A 21,703-nucleotide genomic window follows, 5' to 3' on the forward strand; every position below is an offset into this window, starting at 1 on the left:
CCCAAACAAAATCTTGCACGTTGAATAATGTTTCACTGGGGTTTTGTGTTTGCCTTGCGCTGGATCAAAACAAATATGGGATGAGCATCTGACCTGACTTCATTTTACATAGGTTGAACTCAATGGACGTGACTTTTTTTGACCTCATCTATGTACACTCCTCTCGAACTCCCACACCTACTGCAGAGGAATGGTCCGTGTCACTGGTGCAATGACATCACAGGAGGTATCAGCAGTAATATATGACATCAAAGGAAGTGACACTTGTATATGTTGAGATGCAGGGCACTGCACGTGGCAGCACGCAGGGAGAAACCATGCAGTGCATTAGCTGGGGTCATTTCATTGATATTTAGGATTTCTTGATATTTTAAACCCAAATAAATATCACCTGAGATAAAAACACTCCGATTAGAATTTTTGGGGCGTACTTTGCTTTTGAGGCCCCTTATCACTCTTTCAAATGAATGTGGAAAGGCGTAATAATGCTAGCACTGTATATGACAACTCTGAAGCTTTAGGTTTTTTTTTGCATTTTATCTCTTAGCCGAACCAAGCGCCCTGGATCAAAGTACACAACGTTAACGATATTTCCCCTCCCCCGGGAACTGATCCGTGACCTCCCGACCTCTAGGGACAGCCCAACATCCAACACAAAAAAACTACAAATATGGTCGCAGTGTCACCAATGGAAATTCGCAATGTCACCTCCCGATGACATTTCTGTTCTCTATTGGCTGCCGGAGACGGTCACAAGCCCTGGCACACCCCTTTGTCAGCCCTGCCCCCCCTCTTGTACATGTCAGTGCAGGCGTGCTCATGAATATTCATGAGCTTCCACTGACTGACAGAAGCAGAATATAAACAGATCCCTTCACTAAAGATCTCACCAAAGTTCGCCGATCAATACATGGAGAACGAATTGACCGGCAGCTATACAGTTCTTTAGGTAATTAGAGATTGCCCACATGAAACTATTGAATTAAAAAAAAAGACTGAACGGCAGCTTTCAAGTCTGTCTGTCAGAGAGTCAAGTGCAAGTGACAAGCTGATCACACACTGTGTCCAGGGATCTGGCACAGCTGGTAGTCTCCCTTAGGGGAGAGGTGGAAGAAACCTATTTGACCAGTTACAGAATCAAGAAGGAACCTTCCCCAAGATGGTCAACCTGAGAATAAGCGGCTAAGCGTCGGCCGCTATAATGGGCAGTCTGCCAGATACTATGCAAATAAAGATGCCACTGATTAAGAGACCCTTCTTGCCTGTGAATGGAGTTACTCAGGGAGAAGGTGCACCCAGGAGTTCTCTTCCAGAAACTCCTCCCTGCTATCGTGAGGATCTGGAAGGGATGGAGGCGCTGTACCAACTGTGAGTAGAACTCAGCACACTACCTCAGACGCCTGTCATGGTGAAATCCCCATTACCAACCAGCGGGAGACTCAGGAGTCCTGTTGCCAGCAGGTGCACCACACATACCACAATATGTAACTGGGGCATTTTCTCACATAGGGGTCAGGATCAGAAGGGCCCAGGGAAAACACTGTTACAGTTAGAGGCGCTGCTGCGATACCTATCATCAGGACAGGCTTTTGCTAGGCACACTAGGAAACAGGAGAATGTATGCTGCCAGGAAGTGCTGTGGAAGGGACGGGACCTAGGGGTAGTCAGGAGTGATCGGGACAGCTCGCAAAGTACACCCTAGGGCCTTGAATGGAGTAAAGTGGGTCTGGAGACAGGGCTATAGCTGTTCTAGTCACCTTGAGGCAGCTAGTCGTAGGATGCCTTAGGGGACAGCCTGGTTAACATGGGTCAGGAATTCCTGAGAGGATCTGCGCTAGGTGTAGCCAACAGTAGGTTGACGCCCGAAGTACTGCATGGAAGAAGCCAGTGTACTCTAGCCAGTAACCAGATCACTTACCACAGAGCACATACTGGAGGAAGGCAGATACAGCATACAGTGAAAGAGTGAGCCTAGCCTGAGGTAGTGCATACATGAGTAAGACACACATGAGATACATGTAGAGTGGTGCACTGGCATTCTTTATTGCATCGAAATGGCGGCTGCCCAGCAGAGAGGAGCACCATGTGCGATAGCAGAAAGAACCGAGAAAAGATGGCGACCGCAAGTAGTGATGTTCCGCGCGGTGCAGAGAGTCCAAGATAGCGGGCCACACCTGATGGAGAGAGCGCACGTGCTGTGTGTACCACTGAGGATCAAGCTACAGAAGGAACTTTTGTTAGTTTGCTGTGGAGTGGCGCTAAAGCAGTGGCTGCGCCATTTTTGTCCTGCCTAGGATCTCGGGGTGCTACCCTGTGGGAGAGTTGTGAGGACATTGCTATTGTGTGCGACAAGGATGGAGTATCTGATTGCCAGACGACGATCACTGAGCAAGTAACCCCCCCCCCCAATCTCACATTGGCCCGGGTACTCTACAACCAACCCCCCCATTACGTGTGTTTTTGGTGGTGAGAGGCACCTGTAGGCAACAGAACTCCTGAGTCTCCCGCTTGATGTTAGTAGGGGATGTCATCAGGACAGGTAGCTGAGGTAGTGGGTGCGAGTTCGACTTACATCATGTGCAGCGCCTCCACCTCATCAGGATCTGTGCTTCCGCAGGGAGATGGTCCTGGTGAGGAACTCCTTCTTGGTGGTGCCATCCACTGCTGAGTAATTTCACACTCACACAGTGGGGGTATCGTTAACAAGGTCATCTTTATTGATGACGGTGATGTAGCAGACTGCCCCATGCAGCTGCCGGCTCTAGCCGCACATCTCTCCGTGCTGTCCCTTCGCCAGGTACGCCCTCCTAAATTGAAGTGGGATTCCCTCTTCTCCTAGGGAGATCCTCTCTGTGCCAGGTCCCTGGACACAGAGTGGCTTAGACAGGCTGATTGGTCAACCTGGACCTGTAGTTACGTCACTAGGGTCACAAAGTGTTCCTACAATCCCTTATGCAGGAAAATACAACTTCCCAACAGCTTTCCACAGCTGCTAGAACACACTGTAACTAACTGTGTTGTGCCTTATATACTTCAGGAGGCAGGCGCATCCCTGATGTCACTATCCAGGGACTCAGAGCATACAGCCACTCCCCTTCATACATAGGGCACCTCACCATGGTGTGAGGGAAAACCTCCATAACTACTGCTGGCATACCTGTTCTTACCAGGACTTACGGCCAACAGAGAGGAAAGCAATATACCATTATTATGCATGGCTATATATATGTATTGGGGGGTTATTTTTATATGTATCGAAGGGGTGTGGGTATTTTTATATGTATTGGGGGGTATGGGGGTATTTTTTATATGTATTCTGGGTGTGGGGGTATTTTTATATGTATTGGGGGGGTATTTTTATATGTATTGGGGGGCCGTGGGGGTATTTTTTATGTGTATTTTGGTGAAGGTATTTTTTATATGTATTGGAGGGGCATGGGGGTATTTTTTATATGTATTCTGGGTGTGGGGGTATTTTTATATGTATTGGGGGGGTATTTTTATATGTATTTGGGGCCGTGGGGGTATTTTTTATGTGTATTTGGGTGAAGGTATTTTTTATATGTATTCTGGGTGTGGGGGTATTTTTATATGTGTTGGGGGGGCCATTTGTATATGTATTGCGGGGCCGTGGGGGTAGTTTTTATATGTATTGGGGGTATATTTTTATATGTATGGGGGGGGAGGGTCGCATCTTTTATTGTATCCAGTATTTTTGGACAAGCCACCAGCAACCCTAAATACATGTAACCAGTAGCCATATTATCGTTCTGTAGTAAAGTTGTTATTTTATGTTGTACCCAGTGTGTGTGGTTATTGTATAAGTATATATATATATATATATATATATATATATATATATATATATCCTGTAACGGGTAATTCCACACAGTAGAATCCGTTACAGGGGCTCCTCCTCATCATCAGGCCCGCCTGAGGATACCCCTGAAGTACCCTCAGATCGCGTAACCCTTTCTTTACGCTGAGACCAATGTCCACCCGCAATGCTCAGCGCACTATTGCTTTCACTAATTATCGACCCTCGTCGGGAAATCCTCCCTCCACCCTCCGATCCATCATCCGAAGTTCCCCAGTCCAGGCTTCCAGTCTGTTCTGTGATAGGACCCCGGGAATCCCCTGACATACCCAGACTAGAGGTAGACCCGAAGGAACAGGTGACAGGGACAGGGGTTTGAACTACAGTAGGGCCTTGGGACTAACTTTGGGAATGGACGGGGTTGGGGGACGGGGCCGAACGGTATGTACCGGCAGAGTCACGGCCTGCTCCTCCGCAACACCTGACTCACGTTCGCCACAAAGTTCGTTCTGGCCTTCGGTAGTGGATCCTCTCGTTCTCCGGTTCGAGCGCCCACTCCGTCTGCTGTCCGTAGGGGATCGACTCCCACTGCTCGACCGTAGAGGCGCTATCGCCTCCCACTCGACACCGCTCAGGTCGTCCGGAACTGCCTCGGGATCCGCACGTGCTGCGACGCCATCTTGGGTTGGGTCTCCAAGCGAGACCTCTTCCTCCACGAGGATATCCGGCAACGCCCGTCTGCTGCGCGGTCCAGCCTGACCCTGGATCCGCTATTCGCTCACCTCCACCCCCGGGATCTGCGGTGAGCACAGAGTTAACCTACTGCTCCGCAGGGTCGGGGTGGATCGACCTCCTTCCGATCCGTTAGTCACCACGGCAGTGGGACTCCGGCTATCGGGTTGTCGCGGCACTGGAGACACTCGACTCCGTGTCTCCACACCACGAGGGATAGCATCTCGTCACGGAATACCAGTAGTATGGTATTCTGCCAACAAGTCCTGTGTCTCTGCCAGTCTGGCACACTCCTCGTCCGAGGACTCTAATTTACAGTTCGGTCGGGGTATTCCAGTAGGGGACTGTCTGTGGGCTCCTTTCCGGTCACCTCTCCGATGGCTGGTTTTCTCCGCCTTGAGAAGTCGGCTCGACTCCGGCTCCGCGGGACCTGCACTCACATTCCACAGTGCACCCGGAAGATCCGCAGCCGATGTCGGGGTAGGATTTCTCATCCCCCCGGCTTGCACCGGTACAAAGGTGGTCATAGGCCACATGTATTGTAGTCCACAATGAGGGCATCGAGCCTCACTGCCCACAGCTCCGCCAGGCAGTCTGCACTGCAGGCAGAGACAGACCACCGTCTCCACACCCTCTACGCGGATAATCAGGAAGCCTCCTGGGACCGAGTAGGGGTGGGTTGATATCAAGGGACTCTGTTCCACTTTTTTCCGCTTGCTCAGCCATGGTCACCAACGGGAGCACTCATCCTAGTGGTCTGTATTGATCAATGGCTCTTCGCAACTGAAGTGCAGGGGATGGTAGAGCAATCCTTCCCCCCACTTCCTCCATCGGCATCCGGTGAAACTTTAGACCACTCCCCCTGGTTGAAACTAGGGGGATGTCTCGCCGCTTTGTAGGCTGACCCAGCACAGGAGCAGAGTGAGTCATAGTCCAGGAGGGCGCGGCTCCAGCTTTCGCGCCAAACTCCCCAACTGGGTGGAGTTTCCTCGTTGCCGCCAATCCTGGCCAACAATTTGCAGCCTGCAGAGTTGACAGATTTTCTGCAGCTGGCCCACGCGGTGTCCCGGGAACGCGGGAACCGCCATTTTGGTAAGCACTGTCCTTCTTTATATTCGAGGTAGCGTCTGGCTGTTTGTTTATTGGTGTGTAACAAAGTCCATTTCGTTCCTCCCATCTCGCAAGGCTGTCGTCCTCACTATTCTCAGGGGTATCATCCCGAGAACATAGGCATGACAAACACGGCGCAGCCCCGGCTTTCACGCCATTCCATAACAAACACACAAGAGTCTCTCCTGTAGCTTGTTCTCCTTCCTCGCCCCGGCATCCTGGACCTTCTGCTCCTTGCAGATCCTCCATTCTGATGGTCGCTTCTTGCTCACGGTATACTGGATTATTGTACATGGAGCTCCACTCTGCGGGGCAGCTACCACATCTGTACAATAAACATGCCTTGTGCACCACCTTGTGTACCTAACATATGTCTAACTCGTGTTTGCACTACCTCAGGCTAGGCTCACTCTCTCAGTGTCTACTGTATCTCCTTCCTCCCAGTCTGTGCTCCCTTCGGTAAGTGATCTGGAATGGCTAGAGTACTCTGGGGCTTCCATGCAGTACTTGGGCGTCTACCTCTCTTGGTCAGCCTAGTGCAGACCCTCTCCAGGACTCCTGACCTAGTTAACAGGCTCTCCCTTCTGGCGTCCTACCCCTAGCGCGACCACAAGGTGACTCGGACAGCTATAGCCCCTCTCCAGACCCACTAACTCCTCTCAGGTTCCCAGGGTATCCCTGCGGTTCCATCCCAACACAGCACAAAGTGGCAGCATACACTTTCCCTGTTTCCTAGCGTGTGCCTAGCAAAAGCCTGTCCTGTTGACAGATTTATATATATATCTCAGCAGCGCCTCCAATTGTAACGGGTTTCCCCCCCCCCCAATCTCACATTGGCCCGGGTACTCTACAACCAACCCCCCCATTACGTGTGTTTTTGGTGGTGCACCTGTAGGCAACAGAACTCCTGAGTCTCCCGCTTGATGTTAGTAGGGGATGTCATCAGGACAGGTAGCTGAGGTAGTGGGTGCGAGTTCGACTTACATCATGTGCAGCGCCTCCACCTCATCAGGATCTGTGCTTCCGCAGGGAGATGGTCCTGGTGAGGAACTCCTTCTTGGTGGTGCCATCCACTGCTGAGTAATTTCACACTCACACAGTGGGGGTATCGTTAACAAGGTCATCTTTATTGTAGACGGTGATGTAGCAGACTGCCCCATGCAGCTGCCGGCTCTAGCCGCACATCTCTCCGTGCTGTCCCTTCGCCAGGATTGCCCTCCTAAATTGAAGTGGGATTCCCTCTTCTCCTAGGGAGATCCTCTCTGTGCCAGGTCCCTGGACACAGAGTGGCTTAGACAGGCTGATTGGTCAACCTGGACCTGTAGTTACGTCACTAGGGTCACAAAGTGTTCCTACAATCCCTTATGCAGGAAAATACAACTTCCCAACAGCTTTCCACAGCTGCTAGAACACACTGTAACTAACTGTGTTGTGCCTTATATACTTCAGGAGGCAGGCGCATCCCTGATTTCACTATCCAGGGACTCAGAGCATACAGCCACTCCCCTTCATACATAGGGCACCTCACCATGGTGTGAGGGAAAACCTCCATAACTACTGCTGGCATACCTGTTCTTACCAGGACTTACGGCCAACAGAGAGGAAAGCAATATACCATTATTATGCATGGCTATATATATGTATTGGGGGGTTATTTTTATATGTATCGAAGGGGTGTGGGTATTTTTATATGTATTGGGGGGTATGGGGGTATTTTTTATATGTATTCTGGGTGTGGGGGTATTTTTATATGTATTGGGGGGGTATTTTTATATGTATTGGGGGGCCGTGGGGGTATTTTTTATGTGTATTTGGGTGAAGGTATTTTTTATATGTATTGGAGGGGCATGGGGGTATTTTTTATATGTATTCTGGGTGTGGGGGTATTTTTATATGTATTGGGGGGGTATTTTTATATGTATTTGGGGCCGTGGGGGTATTTTTTATGTGTATTTGGGTGAAGGTATTTTTTATATGTATTCTGGGTGTGGGGGTATTTTTATATGTATTGGGGGGGTATTTTTATATGTATTGGGGGGCCGTGGGGGTATTTTTTATGTGTATTTGGGTGAAGGTATTTTTTATATGTATTCTGGGTGTGGGGGTATTTTTATATGTATTGGGGGGGCCATTTTTATATGTATTGGGGGGCCGTGGGGGTAGTTTTTATATGTATTGGGGGTATATTTTTATATGTATGGGGGGGAGGGTCGCATCTTTTATTGTATCCAGTATTTTTGGACAAGCCACCAGCAACCCTAAATACATGTAACCAGTAGCCATATTATCGTTCTGTAGTAAAGTTGTTATTTTATGTTTTACCCAGTGTGTGTGGTTATTGTATAAGTATATATATATATATATATATGTAACCCTTTTTGTGAACCGGCCGACCCACCCAATCTCACATTGGCCCCTCGTGGTCTAACCGGTCCCTTTCCCTGCAACACACCTGCTCCTAAAGGGTTACTGGTACTGAATAACACCTGTGGCTCCAGGAGATCTGAGCCTCCGCTAGCTGGGAGCCTGGGGAAACCCTTACCATTAACTGGTGCAGCGCCTCCACTTACCCAGGATCCCCCGTTAGGAAAGATAGCCCTGGGTAAGAAATACAATAACACACGTATACGATAAACCAATAACTACACTTTACTTAACACACACATATAACTCATTACATAACATCACATAACATAACCGGATGCTCTATCCGCATCATCTCAGCCCAATGTCTGGTGTTCCCCACCCAGTGTCCTGTGATCCCCCACACCCAATGTCCCGTACTCCTACGAAAGGTCGTGGGTGACTGCGCAGTCACTAAATTAAGCTAGGGCCCAGTTGGTGCACTTAGAATACTTGAGATACCTTCCGAGCACTCCGATGCTCGGGACCGCAACTCTCTTCTCAAAGGGTCAGACGTCCGTCTGATCCTTTCCAGGTACTTCTGCCGGTAGACCCCAACGAGGGTCCCACCGCTCCACGGGAACTGCAACCGGATCACGGCAACACCAACCGCATGGGAACAGCAACCGCCGCTATCCCTTCCTATCACTAACTACTCCTAGAGTGACAGCAACCCTGACCTAGGGCCTGTCCCTGATGAACCGCAACCTGGGATGGCTTGGGGAAAACTCCTAGGGCCTGTGGAACCATAACCTGCCCCCCTTCCCCTAGCTACCCAGTCCTATCTGTAACTAACAACTAGCTATTAACTAGCTACTCCTAAAGCACCTGCAGCTGACACACCGCTCACACTGTCAGCCTGCAGGGATCCACACACGCTTCACACACACTGCACGCACTGCGCCCAGCACATGCAGCGACAACACACACAGACAGCTGCAATCACACACAGCCACCTGGATCCCGCAGCAAATCCACTGCTTGCACACTGTGCCTCTTTGCCAGTGCCCACAGCCCTCTCCGCTGTGGCACTGCCAAACTTGCACCTTCCTCACCTAAGGGTCACCTCCCTAGCTATGGCCGTCCCTCTTCAGTTACCCCCTGCCCTTACCGGGAATTGGGGCCTGCCTGGGGATCTAGGGAGAACCCTTACCTCGGTACAGGAGCCACGCGCTCCCTGCACCCTTCCTACTCCTTCCTTCTCCTCTGCCTGACTGACGCATGCAAAGCCCGGGAAATGTATCTATATTCCCGGGCTGAGCTTCCTCCAGCCCTATTGGCCACACTCAGGCACCTGATGCCTGTTTCCCTAAGCCTCCTGGGAATTGTAGTTCCCAGGGGGCTGTCTAAACACTGGGGCCGCGTGCGCGCTTCTCCCACGCATGCGCGAACCCCTAATGGCCGCCTCAACCTCTCTATCTTCTTCCCTACTCTCGCGCGATCTCTCCCTGCACTGGGGATCCTATCGCGCGCTTTCCGGTCCCTGCGCATGCGCGAACCTACGCGCAATGGCGGCGCACTCTCCTCCAGCCGCCGAGCCGGTGGCAACGCGATCGCGGCCCTAGCGACGGCCCGATCGCGTCCCCGGCAACCACAGTTCCGATCTGCTCCCTGCTCTGGCCCCCACCCTCGCGAAGTGCCGGCGGGTCCACCGCTGCCTCCGGCGGCACCCGCGACCCCACGACACTCGCGGAGAGGGGCCAGGGATTTTAAATTTACCTCGGGGCTACATATATATATATATATATGTCCTGTAACGGGTAATTCCACACAGTAGAATCCGTTACAGGTGGAGGCGCTGAAGAACACCATGCCAGGATATACCCCAGGCTCCCTGCAGCGGAGGCTCAGACCTCCTGTGAGCCACAGGTATTGCACCACACACAGCGTAGCCACACATCCTCCAAGGGGGTGGGGGAAAGTGCACTACACATGTATTTGTCATCATAAGGCCTCGGCCAGGGTGGTGCTGAGCGGGCGGGCGTGCTCACGTTGGCTGCGATGAAACACATTGCGGCAATGTGTGTGGTCAGCGTGAGCAAGCCCTTGAACATGCGCGGCGCTCAGCTGCTTGCCAAGCAAGCAAATTTGAATCTTCCGCACTGAGCGCCTGCATGCTCAGCGCCACCCTGGCCGCAGCCTAACTCTGTCAAGTGTCAACCCTGGGAAAACATTTGATAAATAAAATGAACACATGGTCTAAACCCTGACACAGTAATATGTTCAGGGGTATACACAGATTTGCACATGTCCACACAGACCCACACAAGTCTATATACTAATGATATGTATATGTTTATATAGTGATATTTGTATATTATATATTATATACATATACACTGATGACTGTATTTGTTTTTATCAGGTGCAGGGTTTTATCCAATAGCAGCGCAGCTCTGACTGGGTGTAAATATGTGTTCTGCTCTCTGATTGGTCGGTTTCTCATAACCAGGAAATCAGAACTCAGCTGTATGCAGCAGGAATAGGATACACTGTCACACAGAGAGGTGGGTGTGTGTGTGTGCAGCAGGAATAGGGTACACTGTCACACCGAGAGGTGGGTGTGTGTGTGTGTGTGTGTGTGCAGCAGGAATAGGGTACACTGTCACACACAGAGGTGGGTGTGCAGCAGGAATAGGGTACACTGTCACACAGAAAGGTGGGTGTGCAGCAGGAATAGGGTACACTGTCACACCGAGAGGTGTGTGTGTGTGTGCAGCAGGAATAGGGTACACTGTCACACCGAGAGGTGTGTGTGCAGCAGGAATAGGGCACACTGTCACACCGAGAGGTGGGTGTGCAGCAGGAATAGGGTACACTATCACACAGAAAGGTGGGTGTGCAGCAGGAATAGGGTACACTGTCACACCGAGAGGAGGGTGTATGCAGCAGGAATAGGGTACACTGTCACACCGAGAGGTGTGTGTGTGTGTGTGTGCAGCAGGAATAGGGCACACTGTCACACCGAGAGGTGGGTGTGCAGCAGGAATAGGGTACACTATCACACAGAAAGGTGGGTGTGCAGCAGGAATAGGGTACACTGTCACACCGAGAGGTGGGTGTATGCAGCAGGAATAGGGTACACTGTCACACCGAGAGGTGTGTGTGTGCAGCAGGAATAGGGCACACTGTCACACCGAGAGGTGGGTGTATGCAGCAGGAATAGGGTACACTGTCACACAGAGAGGTGTGTGTGTGTGTGTGTGCAGCAGGAATAGGGCACACTGTCACACAGAGAGGTGGGTGTGTGTGTGCAGCAGGAATAGGCTTCACTGTCACACAGAGAGGTGTGTGTGTGTGTGTGTGTGTGCAGCAGGAATAGGCTACACTGTCACACAGAGAGGTGGGTGTGTGTGTGTGTGCAGCAGGAATAGGGTACACTGTCACACAGAGAGGTGGGTGTGTGCAGCAGGAATAGTGTACACTGTCACACCGAGAGGTGGGTGTGTTTGCAGCAGGAATGGGGTACACTGTCACACCGAGAGGTGGGTGTGCAGCGGGAATAGGGTACACTGTCGCACAGAGAGGTGTGTGTGTGTGTGTGAGCAGCAGGAATATGGTACACTGTCACACAGAGAGGTGGGTGTGTTCAGCAGGAATAGGGTACACTGTCACACCGAGAGGTGGGTGTGTGTGTGCAGCGGGAATAGGGTACACTGTCACACAGAGAGGTGGGTGTGCAGCAGGAATAGGGTACACTGTCACACCGAGAGGTGGGTGTGCAGCGGGAATAGGGTACACTGTCGCACAGAGAGGTGGGTGTGTGTGTGCATCAGGAATAGGGTACACTGTCACACAGAGGTGTGTGCAGCAGGAATAGGGTACACTGTCACACAGAGGTGGGTGTGTAGCAGGAATAGGGTACACTGTCACACAGAGGTGGGTGTGTAGCAGGAATAGGGTACACTGTCACACAGAGGTGGTTGTGTGCGCAGCAGGAATAGGGTACACTGTCACACAGAGGTGGGTGTGTGCGCAGCAGGAATAGGGTACACTGTCACACAGAGGTGGGTGTGTGCGCAGCAGGAATAGGGTACACTGTCACACAGAGGTGGGTGTGTGCGCAGCAGGAATAGGGTACACTGTCACACAGAGGTGGGTGTGTAGCAGGAATAGGGTACACTGTCACACAGAGAGGTGTGTGTGCAGCAGGAATAGGGTACATTGTCACACAGAGGTGGGTGTGCAGCAGGAAAAGGGTACACTATCACACAGAGAGGTGGGTGTGCAGCAGGAATAGGGTACACTGTCACACAGAGAGGTGGGTGTGCAGCAGGGATACGGTACACTATCACACAGAGAGGTGGGTGTGTGTGCAGCAGGAATACGGTACACTGTCATGCAGAGAGGTGGGTGTGTGCGCAGCAGGAATAGTGTATACTGTCACAAAGAGAGGTAGGTGTGTGCAGCAGGAATACGGTACACTGTCACGCAGAGAGGTGGGTGTGCAGCAGGAATAGGGTACACTGTCACACAGAGGTGGGTGTGCATCAGGAATAGGGTACACTGTCACACAGAGGTGTGTGCAGCAGGAATAGGGTACACTGTCACACAGAGGTGGGTGTGTGCAGCAGGAATAGCCTAGGTACACTGTCACACAGAGAGGGGGATGTGCAGCAGGAATAGGGTACACTGTCACACAGTGGTGGGTGTGTAGCAGGAATAGGGTACACTGTCACACAGAGGTGGGTGTGTAGCAGGAATAGGGTACACTGTCACACAGAGGTGGGTGTGTGCGCAGCAGGAATAGGGTACACTGTCACACAGAGGTGGGTGTGTGCGCAGCAGGAATAGGGTACACTGTCACACAGAGGTGGGTGTGTGCGCAGCAGGAATAGGGTACACTGTCACACAGAGGTGGGTGTGTGCGCAGCAGGAATAGGGTACACTGTCACACAGAGGTGGGTGTGTGCGCAGCAGGAATAGGGTACACTGTCACACACAGAGGTGGGTGTGTGCGCAGCAGGAATAGGGTACACTGTCACACAGAGGTGGGTGTGCAGCAGGAATAGGGTACACTATCACACAGAGAGGTGGGTGTGCAGCAGGAATAGGGTACACTATCACACAGAGAGGTGGGTGTGCAGCAGGAATAGGGTACACTGTCACACAGAGAGGTGGGTGTGCAGCAGGAATAGGGTACACTGTCACACAGAGAGGTGGGTGTGCAGCAGGAATAGGGTACACTGTCACACAGAGAGGTGGGTGTGTGCAGCAGGAATAGGATATACTGTCACACCGAGAGGGGTGTGTGCTGCAGGGATAGTGTGCAGTGTCACAGAGAGGTGGGTGTGTGTAGCAGGAATAGGGTGCAGTGTCACACAGGTGTGTGTGTGTGTGTTTAATCTGACAGAGGGAAAGTCAGAAGCAGATCATCACTTCCACATATTGCGAGCGCTGCTCTATTAACCATTGTCTCTGCTGCAGAGTGACGCCGGAGAGTTGCAGACTGGGGATGTTCTGGCTATGCTAATCTCTTCCCCCTCTCCTCTTCTCTTCTAGTTCAGGACTCAAAGATCTAAAGATGCCCTCCCCTACCACCTCCTGCCTCCCTCGGCCCGCTGGCCTCTCTTTGGAGAACACTGGCCTTCACGGTGGGAGAGAGCAAACCCAGACTCGCCGCAGACTCGCCCTGACCCTGCCTGGCTCTGACTGGCTCAACACTACACCCCTGCGTCACCCCCCCACAGAGTCCAACAGACCTCAAAGCCTTTCACTCCAGCCATCCTGGGAGCGAGGGTCATCCGGTCTTGCTGTGACATCTCGCCCCTTTGTGCCCTCTGACCTGAAGCTCACCTCTCGCTCCATGCTGACTTCTAAACTCTCTCTGACCTCCAACCCTCTACTGATCTCTGAACTCTCTCTAACCTCACACCCTACTCTCAATTCTAAACTGTCTCAGCCTACTTTGACCTCTGACCTATCTCGCCCGACTCTGACCTCCGAATCCATGCTGACTTCTTGCCCAACGCTGACCTCAAATCTCTCTCGCCCCATTCTGACCTCTGAATTTTCTCTGACCCCAAAGCTTGCAGTAACCTCTCACCCCTCTTTAACTTCTGACCCTTCTGTGAACTCTATCTCCTCCGTGACTTCTAAACTTGCTGTACCCTCTCAGCTCACTTTGACCTCCAACCCTGCTCTGACCCCAAATTTAACCTTTAGCCCTTCAGCAACCATAAACACTAGTTTTGATCCCAACAAGTGTGTGACCCTCCAGACGACCTTTCACCCCTGTGTGACCTTGAACTTGGAATCCAGTGTGGGGGACAGCCAGGAAGAACCAAGAGATCTTGGATCACAGGAAGATATGACATCACAGGAGAGTTTGATGTCGCCTTCTACATCACTTGAGGAAGAGTCACCACTGCATGGTGGTATGGCATCACCTCTTGCATCAGAGGTAGGTATGACATAACGTTGCAACATATGATCATCCTGGACCACGACCTCTGACATCACCGGTGGTTATCGGGCTTATTTCTTTGTCCCCACAGGAAATCTCAGAGCTCTGGCTGTCGCCCCCTCCTCCACCTCTCATAAAGTCACCCCATACAGAGGACAAGCTGCAGCCTCCGAAGCAAGAGACAGAAACACAGCTCCGTCAGAAAAAGGTCAGAGGTCAATCCAGCATCACGTGTGTGTGTGTGTGTGTGTGTATATATATGTGTGTGTGTGTGTATATATATATATATGTGTGTGTGTGTGTGTGTGTGTGTGTATATATATATATATATATATATATAAAATGTGTGTATGTATGTATGTATGTATGTTCCCTTTAACCACTACAGCTTTGAAAAACTGTGCATACATTATTTGTAATTCAACTTATTTGTAATTCAAATGTGACATTATTGGTAGGGGGTTTATACTTCTGCAAACTACTGTACATATATATATCTATTATATATAGAGTTTGGGAAAAAGCATATAGTGCAGATAATGCAGACATGTGGAAAAAGGTTTTGTGGTCAGACGAGACAAAAGTCTAACTTTGAGGTCTAAATTCCAAGCATTACGTCCTGCGCGAGTCCAACACTGCACATCACCCAGTCAACACCATATACAGTACACCCCCCCGCGGACGTACATTATTTAGGATAATGCTAATATAAAGAAATCCTAGACTCAAAAGATAAATAATTAGAAATCTATTGCACGCACGTCTTGCAGATGGCGCTGGTATCGGCCGTCTGCTGCTCACTGGTGAATGGACCAAAGTTCTCGGACCCGTCAGACCTGACCCGGGCTGAGATCCGAAGCCTGTGCGAGGAGCTGGCCGGGCTGGAACCGGAGTTCGTGTTGAAGGTGAGAGCGAGAGAGGGGCCAATCTGACCCAGGGATTGGCCCCTGCTGGAAATTATCAGCCAGTCGGCGAGGTTATGGTTATATAGATCAGGTGGGGGCAACTCCATCCAGTCATCAAGGGCCAGAAACTGGTCAGGTTTTAAGGATATCCCTGCTTCAGCACAGGTGGCTCAATCTTTGACTAAGCCACTGATTGAGCCACCTGTGCTGAAGCAGGGATATCCGCAACCTGACCTGTTGGTGGCCCTTGAGGACTGGAGTTGCAAACCCCTGTTCTAGACCCTTCTCTGCCAGAGGCTGATTTCCCGGAGTGCTCCTTCTGAAATACACGGCTTGTACATAAATAAATATTCATAGTGTTCCCGCCGCCGCTGTCTCTGCCTTTGCAGGTCGCGCTCTACACGCGTCAGGAGCTCAATATCCGTAGCACCGCCAACTTCTTGCTGGCCCTGTCCGCTCTCCTCCCCCCCTGCCGCCCGCACCTGCGCAGGTACTTCTGTGCCGCTGTCCAGCTCCCCTCTGATTGGATGGAGGTGCCTCGGCTGTACGAGGTACGTACTGTAAGAGAAGGGTAACATGCCCTCTGCCTGCGCCCAACTGCAGTATTAAATCTGCCAGCAGGTGGCACAGAACACAGCAGCATTAGCCGTGCGTATACTGTATGAGCAATTGTGTTTTATTTATAGGTGTGTGTGTGTGTGTGTGTGTGTGTGTGTGTATCTCATACCGTTCTGTGGATAACGAAAGGCTTTTATTGAGCGAGCTTTCGAGATACAGTGATCTCTTCTTCCGGTGGTGTTACAATGAATAAAGCAAGCAAGGGTTTTACTTTAAAACAGTGCATCTTGGAATGCTATCTGTGGAAATATATGTGTATGTATGTATGTTATGGAGGGTAAAACAAGTGACAAAACCCTCCACAGTAAAGCATACAGCAAATGAAAATATTACTGTATGCTCATTTGCATGTCTTAGGCAGGTCTGATATATACCACACACTATATCTCTGAGCAGCTGCCTGTCTTTGAGTGAAGGGGTTAATGTCGGTGAGCTCACAGCTGTGTGTTCCCCCTGTGCAGAGCCTGGCGGGGCGAGGAGAGAAGCTGGCCCCGCTGCCCTGCTGCCTGCGCAGGGCCCTCGCCCTCAAGTTCAGAGAGTTCAGCGAATACCAGCTGGCGAAATACAACACACGGAGACAGCGCGGGAAACACGGATCCGGGCCCCGGAGAGTCAGGAAACCAGGGGTGAGGAGGACAAAATCCTTATGGGAATGACTTTCTGGGGTTATTTTGTGCTTATTTTCTCTCCCTGTTTTTCTCATCTCATCTCTTGCCTACTTTTTTTGTGTTCTCTCTCCTTGTGTTCCTCTTATTTCCCTTCCATTTTTCCCCCCTACCTGCGACCTTCTGCCTGCGCCCCCTGTTGGTCTCACACCGTCCCTCGTCTCTCTGTCAGGTTCCCCGCAATGTGAAAATCAGCAAACATCTGAAAGAGGTAGCACCTTTTATACAGGCTCTCCAGAAGCAGGTGAGTGTCGCAGCAAATCTAGGGCACATTTACTAAACGGTGCTAAGCTCTGAGGCACTTTACAGACCATTCAAATGAAGTGACCATAAGGTGCCTTACGGCTTAACACTGCTAACTAAATCTGCCGCGCTGTATTCTCTCACAGTATGATTGTCACCCCCCTGATCTCTGTCTCTCCCTGTAGTTTGATGCTCCCCCTGCCACTCCCCCTAGCAAGAAGACAAAAGACAGCTTCTCTCTGAAGAGTCTGATTCAGAGATTACACATCTCCAAGCCGGCCAATCACGTCATGAGTCTGCTCGGCTGCAGGTGACGGCCTCTCTGTGTGTCCCCGTGGCAGTCATTGGTGTGTCCCTCCTTGCCTCTCATGTTTGACTGTCTCTCTCAGGTACCCCCCGGACCTGAGCTCGTTCTCTCGCAGTGGTCTCGAGGGTCCCTGGCAGTCTCATCTCTCGGGTAAGAGGATGAAGCTGAAGCAGCCGGAGACGTGGGAACGAGAGCTGAGCCGGAGAGGGAACACGGCCCCCGTGTGGGAGGGGCTACTGGGTGAGTGACAGGGCCCCGTGTGGGAGGGGCTACTGGGTGAGTGACGGGGCCCCGTGTGGGAGGGGCTACTGGGTGAGTGACAGGGCCCCGTGTGGGAGGGGCTACTGGGTGAGTGACAGGGCCCCGTGTGGGAGGGGCTACTGGGTGAGTGACGGGGCCCCGTGTGGGAGGGGCTACTGGGTGAGTGACAGGACCCCGTGTGGGAAGGGCTACTGGGTGAGTGACAGGGCCCCGTGTGGGAGGGGCTACTGGGTGAGTGACAGGGCCCCGTGTGGGAGGGGCCACTGGGTGAGTGATAGGACCCCGTGTGGGAGGGGCTACTGGGTGAGTGACAGGGCCCCGTGTGGGATGGGCTACTGGGTGAGTGACAGGGCCCCGTGTGGGAGGGGCTACTGGGTGAGTGACAGGGCCCCGTGTGGGAGGGGCTACTGGGTGAGTGACAGGGCCCCGTGTGGGAGGGGGTGGCAAGGTGAGCTATCGGGCCTTTCTGACCTTCACTGTCACCTAATGAAGCGGTCTCTTCTCCTCTTTCTGTCCCACACACAGACGGTCACCAGGTCCCCTTCATGGCATTACTGAGGAACCTGCGAAGTGTGATCCGAGCGGGTGTCAGCGACAGGCATCACGGGGAAGTGACAGCGCGTCTCTCCAACCAGGTACTCTCTGTCTATCACTTGGTTTCTCTTCTTGTCTTTCTATCAGCAACTCTGTCTCTCTCTCTATATCTATATCATATATATCTATATCTATATACATACACACACTGTCTCGTTGGTCTGACTGTCTCCCTGGTTGTCTCGTAGAACGCTGTGATTAAAAGCCGTCTCTTTCCCTTCCGGTTCCTCTCCGCTTACAAAGTGATTCTGGATTTAGAATCTCAGAGCCTGCGATCAGGTAGGTTGTTATTCCCTGTATACGAGGGACACTCACGCGGGATTGGCAGGTAGGTGATATTCCCTGTATACGAGGGACACTCACAGGGGATTAGCAGGTAGGTGTTATTCCCTGTATACGAGGGACACTCACAGGGGATTAGCAGGTAGGTGTTATTCCCTGTATACGAGGGACACTCACAGGGGATTAGCAGGTAGGTGATATTCCCTGTATACGAGGGACACTCACAGGGGATTAGCAGGTAGGTGTTGTTCCCTTTATACGAGGGACACTCACACGGTATTAGCAAGTAGGTGTTATTCCCTGTATACGAGGGACACTCACACGGGATTAGCAGGTAGGTGTTATTCCCTGTATACGAGGGACACTCACAGGGGATTAGCAGGTAGGTGTTATTCCCTGTATACGAGGGACAATCACAGGGGATTAGCAGGTAGGTGTTATTCCCTGTATATGAGGGATACTCACAGGGGATTAGCAGGTAGGTGTTATTCGCTGTATACGAGGAACACTCACAGGGGATTAGCAGGTAGGTTGTTCCCTGTATACGAGGGACACTCGTGGGATTAGCAGGTAGGTGATATTCCCTATATACGAGGGACACTCACAGGGGATTAGCAGGTAGGTGATATTCCCTATATACGAGGGACACTCACAGGGGATTAGCAGGTAGGTGTTATTCCCTGTATACGAGGGAAACTCACAGGGGATTAGCAGGTACGTGTTATTCCCTGTATACGAGGGCCACTCACAGGGGATTAGCAGGTAGGTGATATTCCCTGTATACGAGAGACACTCACAGGGGATTAGCAGGTAGGTGATATTCCCTGTATACGAGAGACACTCACAGGGGATTAGCAGGTAGGTGTTATTCCCTGTATACGAGGGACACTCGCAGGGCATCAGGAATGTTCTCCCCCTCCCCCAATGTGTGTTATTTATGTAGTACGATCCCAGCACTGAAATCACACCCTATAACACCACTGCACAGAGGTCTCTTTTTCAACCAGAACGACTCTGTTTGATACTATGTAATTCAGGAGTGTATCAACGTTCCTACTATATAAATCAGGGGTAGACAGCCCCAGTCTTCAAGGTCTACCAACAGGTCAGGTTTTCAGGATATCCCTACTCCAGCACAGGTGGCTTAATCAGTGGTTCAATCAAAGACTGAGCCACCTGTGCTTTAGCAGGGACCGATTGTGCCATCTGTGCTGAAGCAGGGCTATCCTGAAAACCTGATCTGTGTAACTCTTGAGGGCTGGAGTTGGCTGCCCTTGATATAAATCTATATGGGCAGCATTACATGCCACCGTTCCAGGCCTACGTAGCTGTGGATTGAGTCTCCCTATGTTTACTTTGTTTTCTATTCTCCCCCCCCCCTCACCCCGTGCAGATGAGCCATTCCCCACCAACTCGACCCTCCTCCAGCGCATCCTCAAGCGGGAGGGAAAAGCTATTCCCGAGCTGGGTTACCACCGCTGGAACCGGCACAAGCTGAGAGCCTGCCTGGCAGTGCCAGTACTGTTCCAGCTGCTGAAGATAGAGAAAGAGGCGTTGAGGAAAGCCAGGTGAGGAGGGACATCAGGTGTGGTGTGTAAGGGAAGGGCGTGTAAGAAGGAAGAGAGCATCTGGTGGGGGTAGGCTCTTCCCGTGCCAGTGGGGGTAGAGTCTTCTCTTTGTCTGGTGTTTGGGGGTGCAGTGAGTTCAGGGTGTTTCTCCCCCCCCCCCCCCCCACCTTTTCCCCAGGGCGGTGCTGTTGGACATCGGAGTCCTGCAGAAATATAAACGGGCGCTGGAAGAGGCTGTGCGGATCGCTGCTCGTCACAACATCCCCCCCCTGCCGGGGCGCACGGTGATCCTGTGCTGTGTCGGCGCGTCCATGTCCCAGCCGTGCCACGGAGCCAAAGACCTGAGAGTGGAACCTGGAGACTCGCAGCGTGTCGGCAAAAAACCCCCACCCAATGTGAGGAGCCCTAACTACCCCACTCACTCCCCTCCTACTGTGAGACCTAACTACCCCACTCACTCCCCTCCTACTGTGAGGAGACCTAACTACCCCACTCACTCCCCTCCTACTGTGAGGCCTAACTACCCCACTCACTCCCCTCCTACTGTGAGGAGACCTAACTACCCCACTCACTCCCCTCCTACTGTGAGACCTAACTACCCCACTCACTCCCCTCCTACTGTGAGGAGACCTAACTACCCCACTCACTCCCCTCCTACTGTGAGGCCTCCTAACTACCCCGCTCACTCTGCTCCTACTGTGAGACCTAACTACCCCACTCACTCCCCTCCTACTGTGAGGCCTCCTAACTACCCCACTCACTCTGCTCCTACTGTGAGACATAACTACCCCACTCACTCCCCTCCTACTCTGAGACCTAACTACCCCACTCACTCCCTTCCTACTGTGAGACCTATCTACCCCACTCCCCTAATACTGTGAGACCTCCTAACTACCCCACTCCCCTCCTACTGTGAGACCTCCTAACTACCAAACTCCCCTCCTACTGTGAGACCTCCTAACTACCCCACTCACTCCCCTCCTAGTAAGACCTAACTACCCCACTCACACCTCTCCTACTGTTAGGCCTCCTAACTACCCCACTCACTCCCCTCCTACTGTGAGACCTCCTAACTACCGCACTCACTCCCCTCCCTCTCTCTCTTTCTCTCTCTTTCTCTCTCTCTCTCTCTCTTTCTCGCTCTCTCCCCACGTCTTCCCTCTTCCTCTCGCCTGTCTCTTCAGCTCCTGGAGGTGGGTCTCTTGCTCAGTCTCATGGTGAGAGACACCGCAGAGAGCGCTCAGCTTGTTCTGTACGACGAGAACTCCGCCTTCCCCGCCGAGACCTCCTCCGACTCCCTGCTGCACAATGTGAGCGATCTGAAGCAGCGGGCCCAGGTAAGAGAGACGGGCGCAGCATACAGAGTGGTGCCGAGTATCACCAACTTTTTTTTTTTCTTGTTTAATTTGCTAAACTATCGCTTTAATATAACCGGCCATGTGGGGTGTCCCAGCCTCCGGCATTGCTAACAAATGCCCCATTACGGCTATTACAAGTGGGCAGAGTAGCACGGCTCGGTGAACGCCGCCCGTAATCTCCCAGGCAGAGTGAGTCACTGGCGCGCAGAGCTTACAATCTGGTGTCTGAGGCACAGGGACCAGACACTGGGGTCTAAACCAGGTTCCCCCACTAAGACTAACCCTTTATCGACCGCGCCTCGCCCTGTCCCCAGCGTACGTGCTGCTGGTTCACGGTTCAGCGTGTGCATGTATTTGTACGGTGTGGTGCCGACAGTATACACCGCACTTCAATCTTTCATACAGAGATGCCTACCAAATGGTACGCTCGGGGG

At 51.8% G+C, this 21,703-nt stretch overlaps 1 protein-coding gene across 1 annotated transcript in view; it reads left to right on the plus strand.

The window, feature by feature from the left end:
• Nucleotides 1-10,511: 10,511 nt before the first annotated feature.
• Nucleotides 10,512-21,703, plus strand: part of LOC142465060 (telomerase protein component 1-like) — a 39,807-nt gene continuing 28,615 nt past the window's right edge. The window contains 14 exon segments of the mRNA XM_075568949.1: nt 10,512-10,569; nt 13,565-14,465; nt 14,560-14,676; nt 15,239-15,373; nt 15,763-15,924; nt 16,453-16,617; nt 16,829-16,900; nt 17,085-17,209; nt 17,289-17,446; nt 17,993-18,102; nt 18,250-18,340; nt 19,737-19,911; nt 20,090-20,306; nt 21,096-21,248. Of these exon segments, the coding sequence (XP_075425064.1) occupies nt 13,587-14,465; nt 14,560-14,676; nt 15,239-15,373; nt 15,763-15,924; nt 16,453-16,617; nt 16,829-16,900; nt 17,085-17,209; nt 17,289-17,446; nt 17,993-18,102; nt 18,250-18,340; nt 19,737-19,911; nt 20,090-20,306; nt 21,096-21,248 (2,559 nt within the window). The 5' untranslated portion in view covers nt 10,512-10,569; nt 13,565-13,586.

This window comes from Ascaphus truei, chromosome 13 (genome assembly GCF_040206685.1).
Source record: "Ascaphus truei isolate aAscTru1 chromosome 13, aAscTru1.hap1, whole genome shotgun sequence".
NCBI lineage: Eukaryota > Metazoa > Chordata > Amphibia > Anura > Ascaphidae > Ascaphus > Ascaphus truei.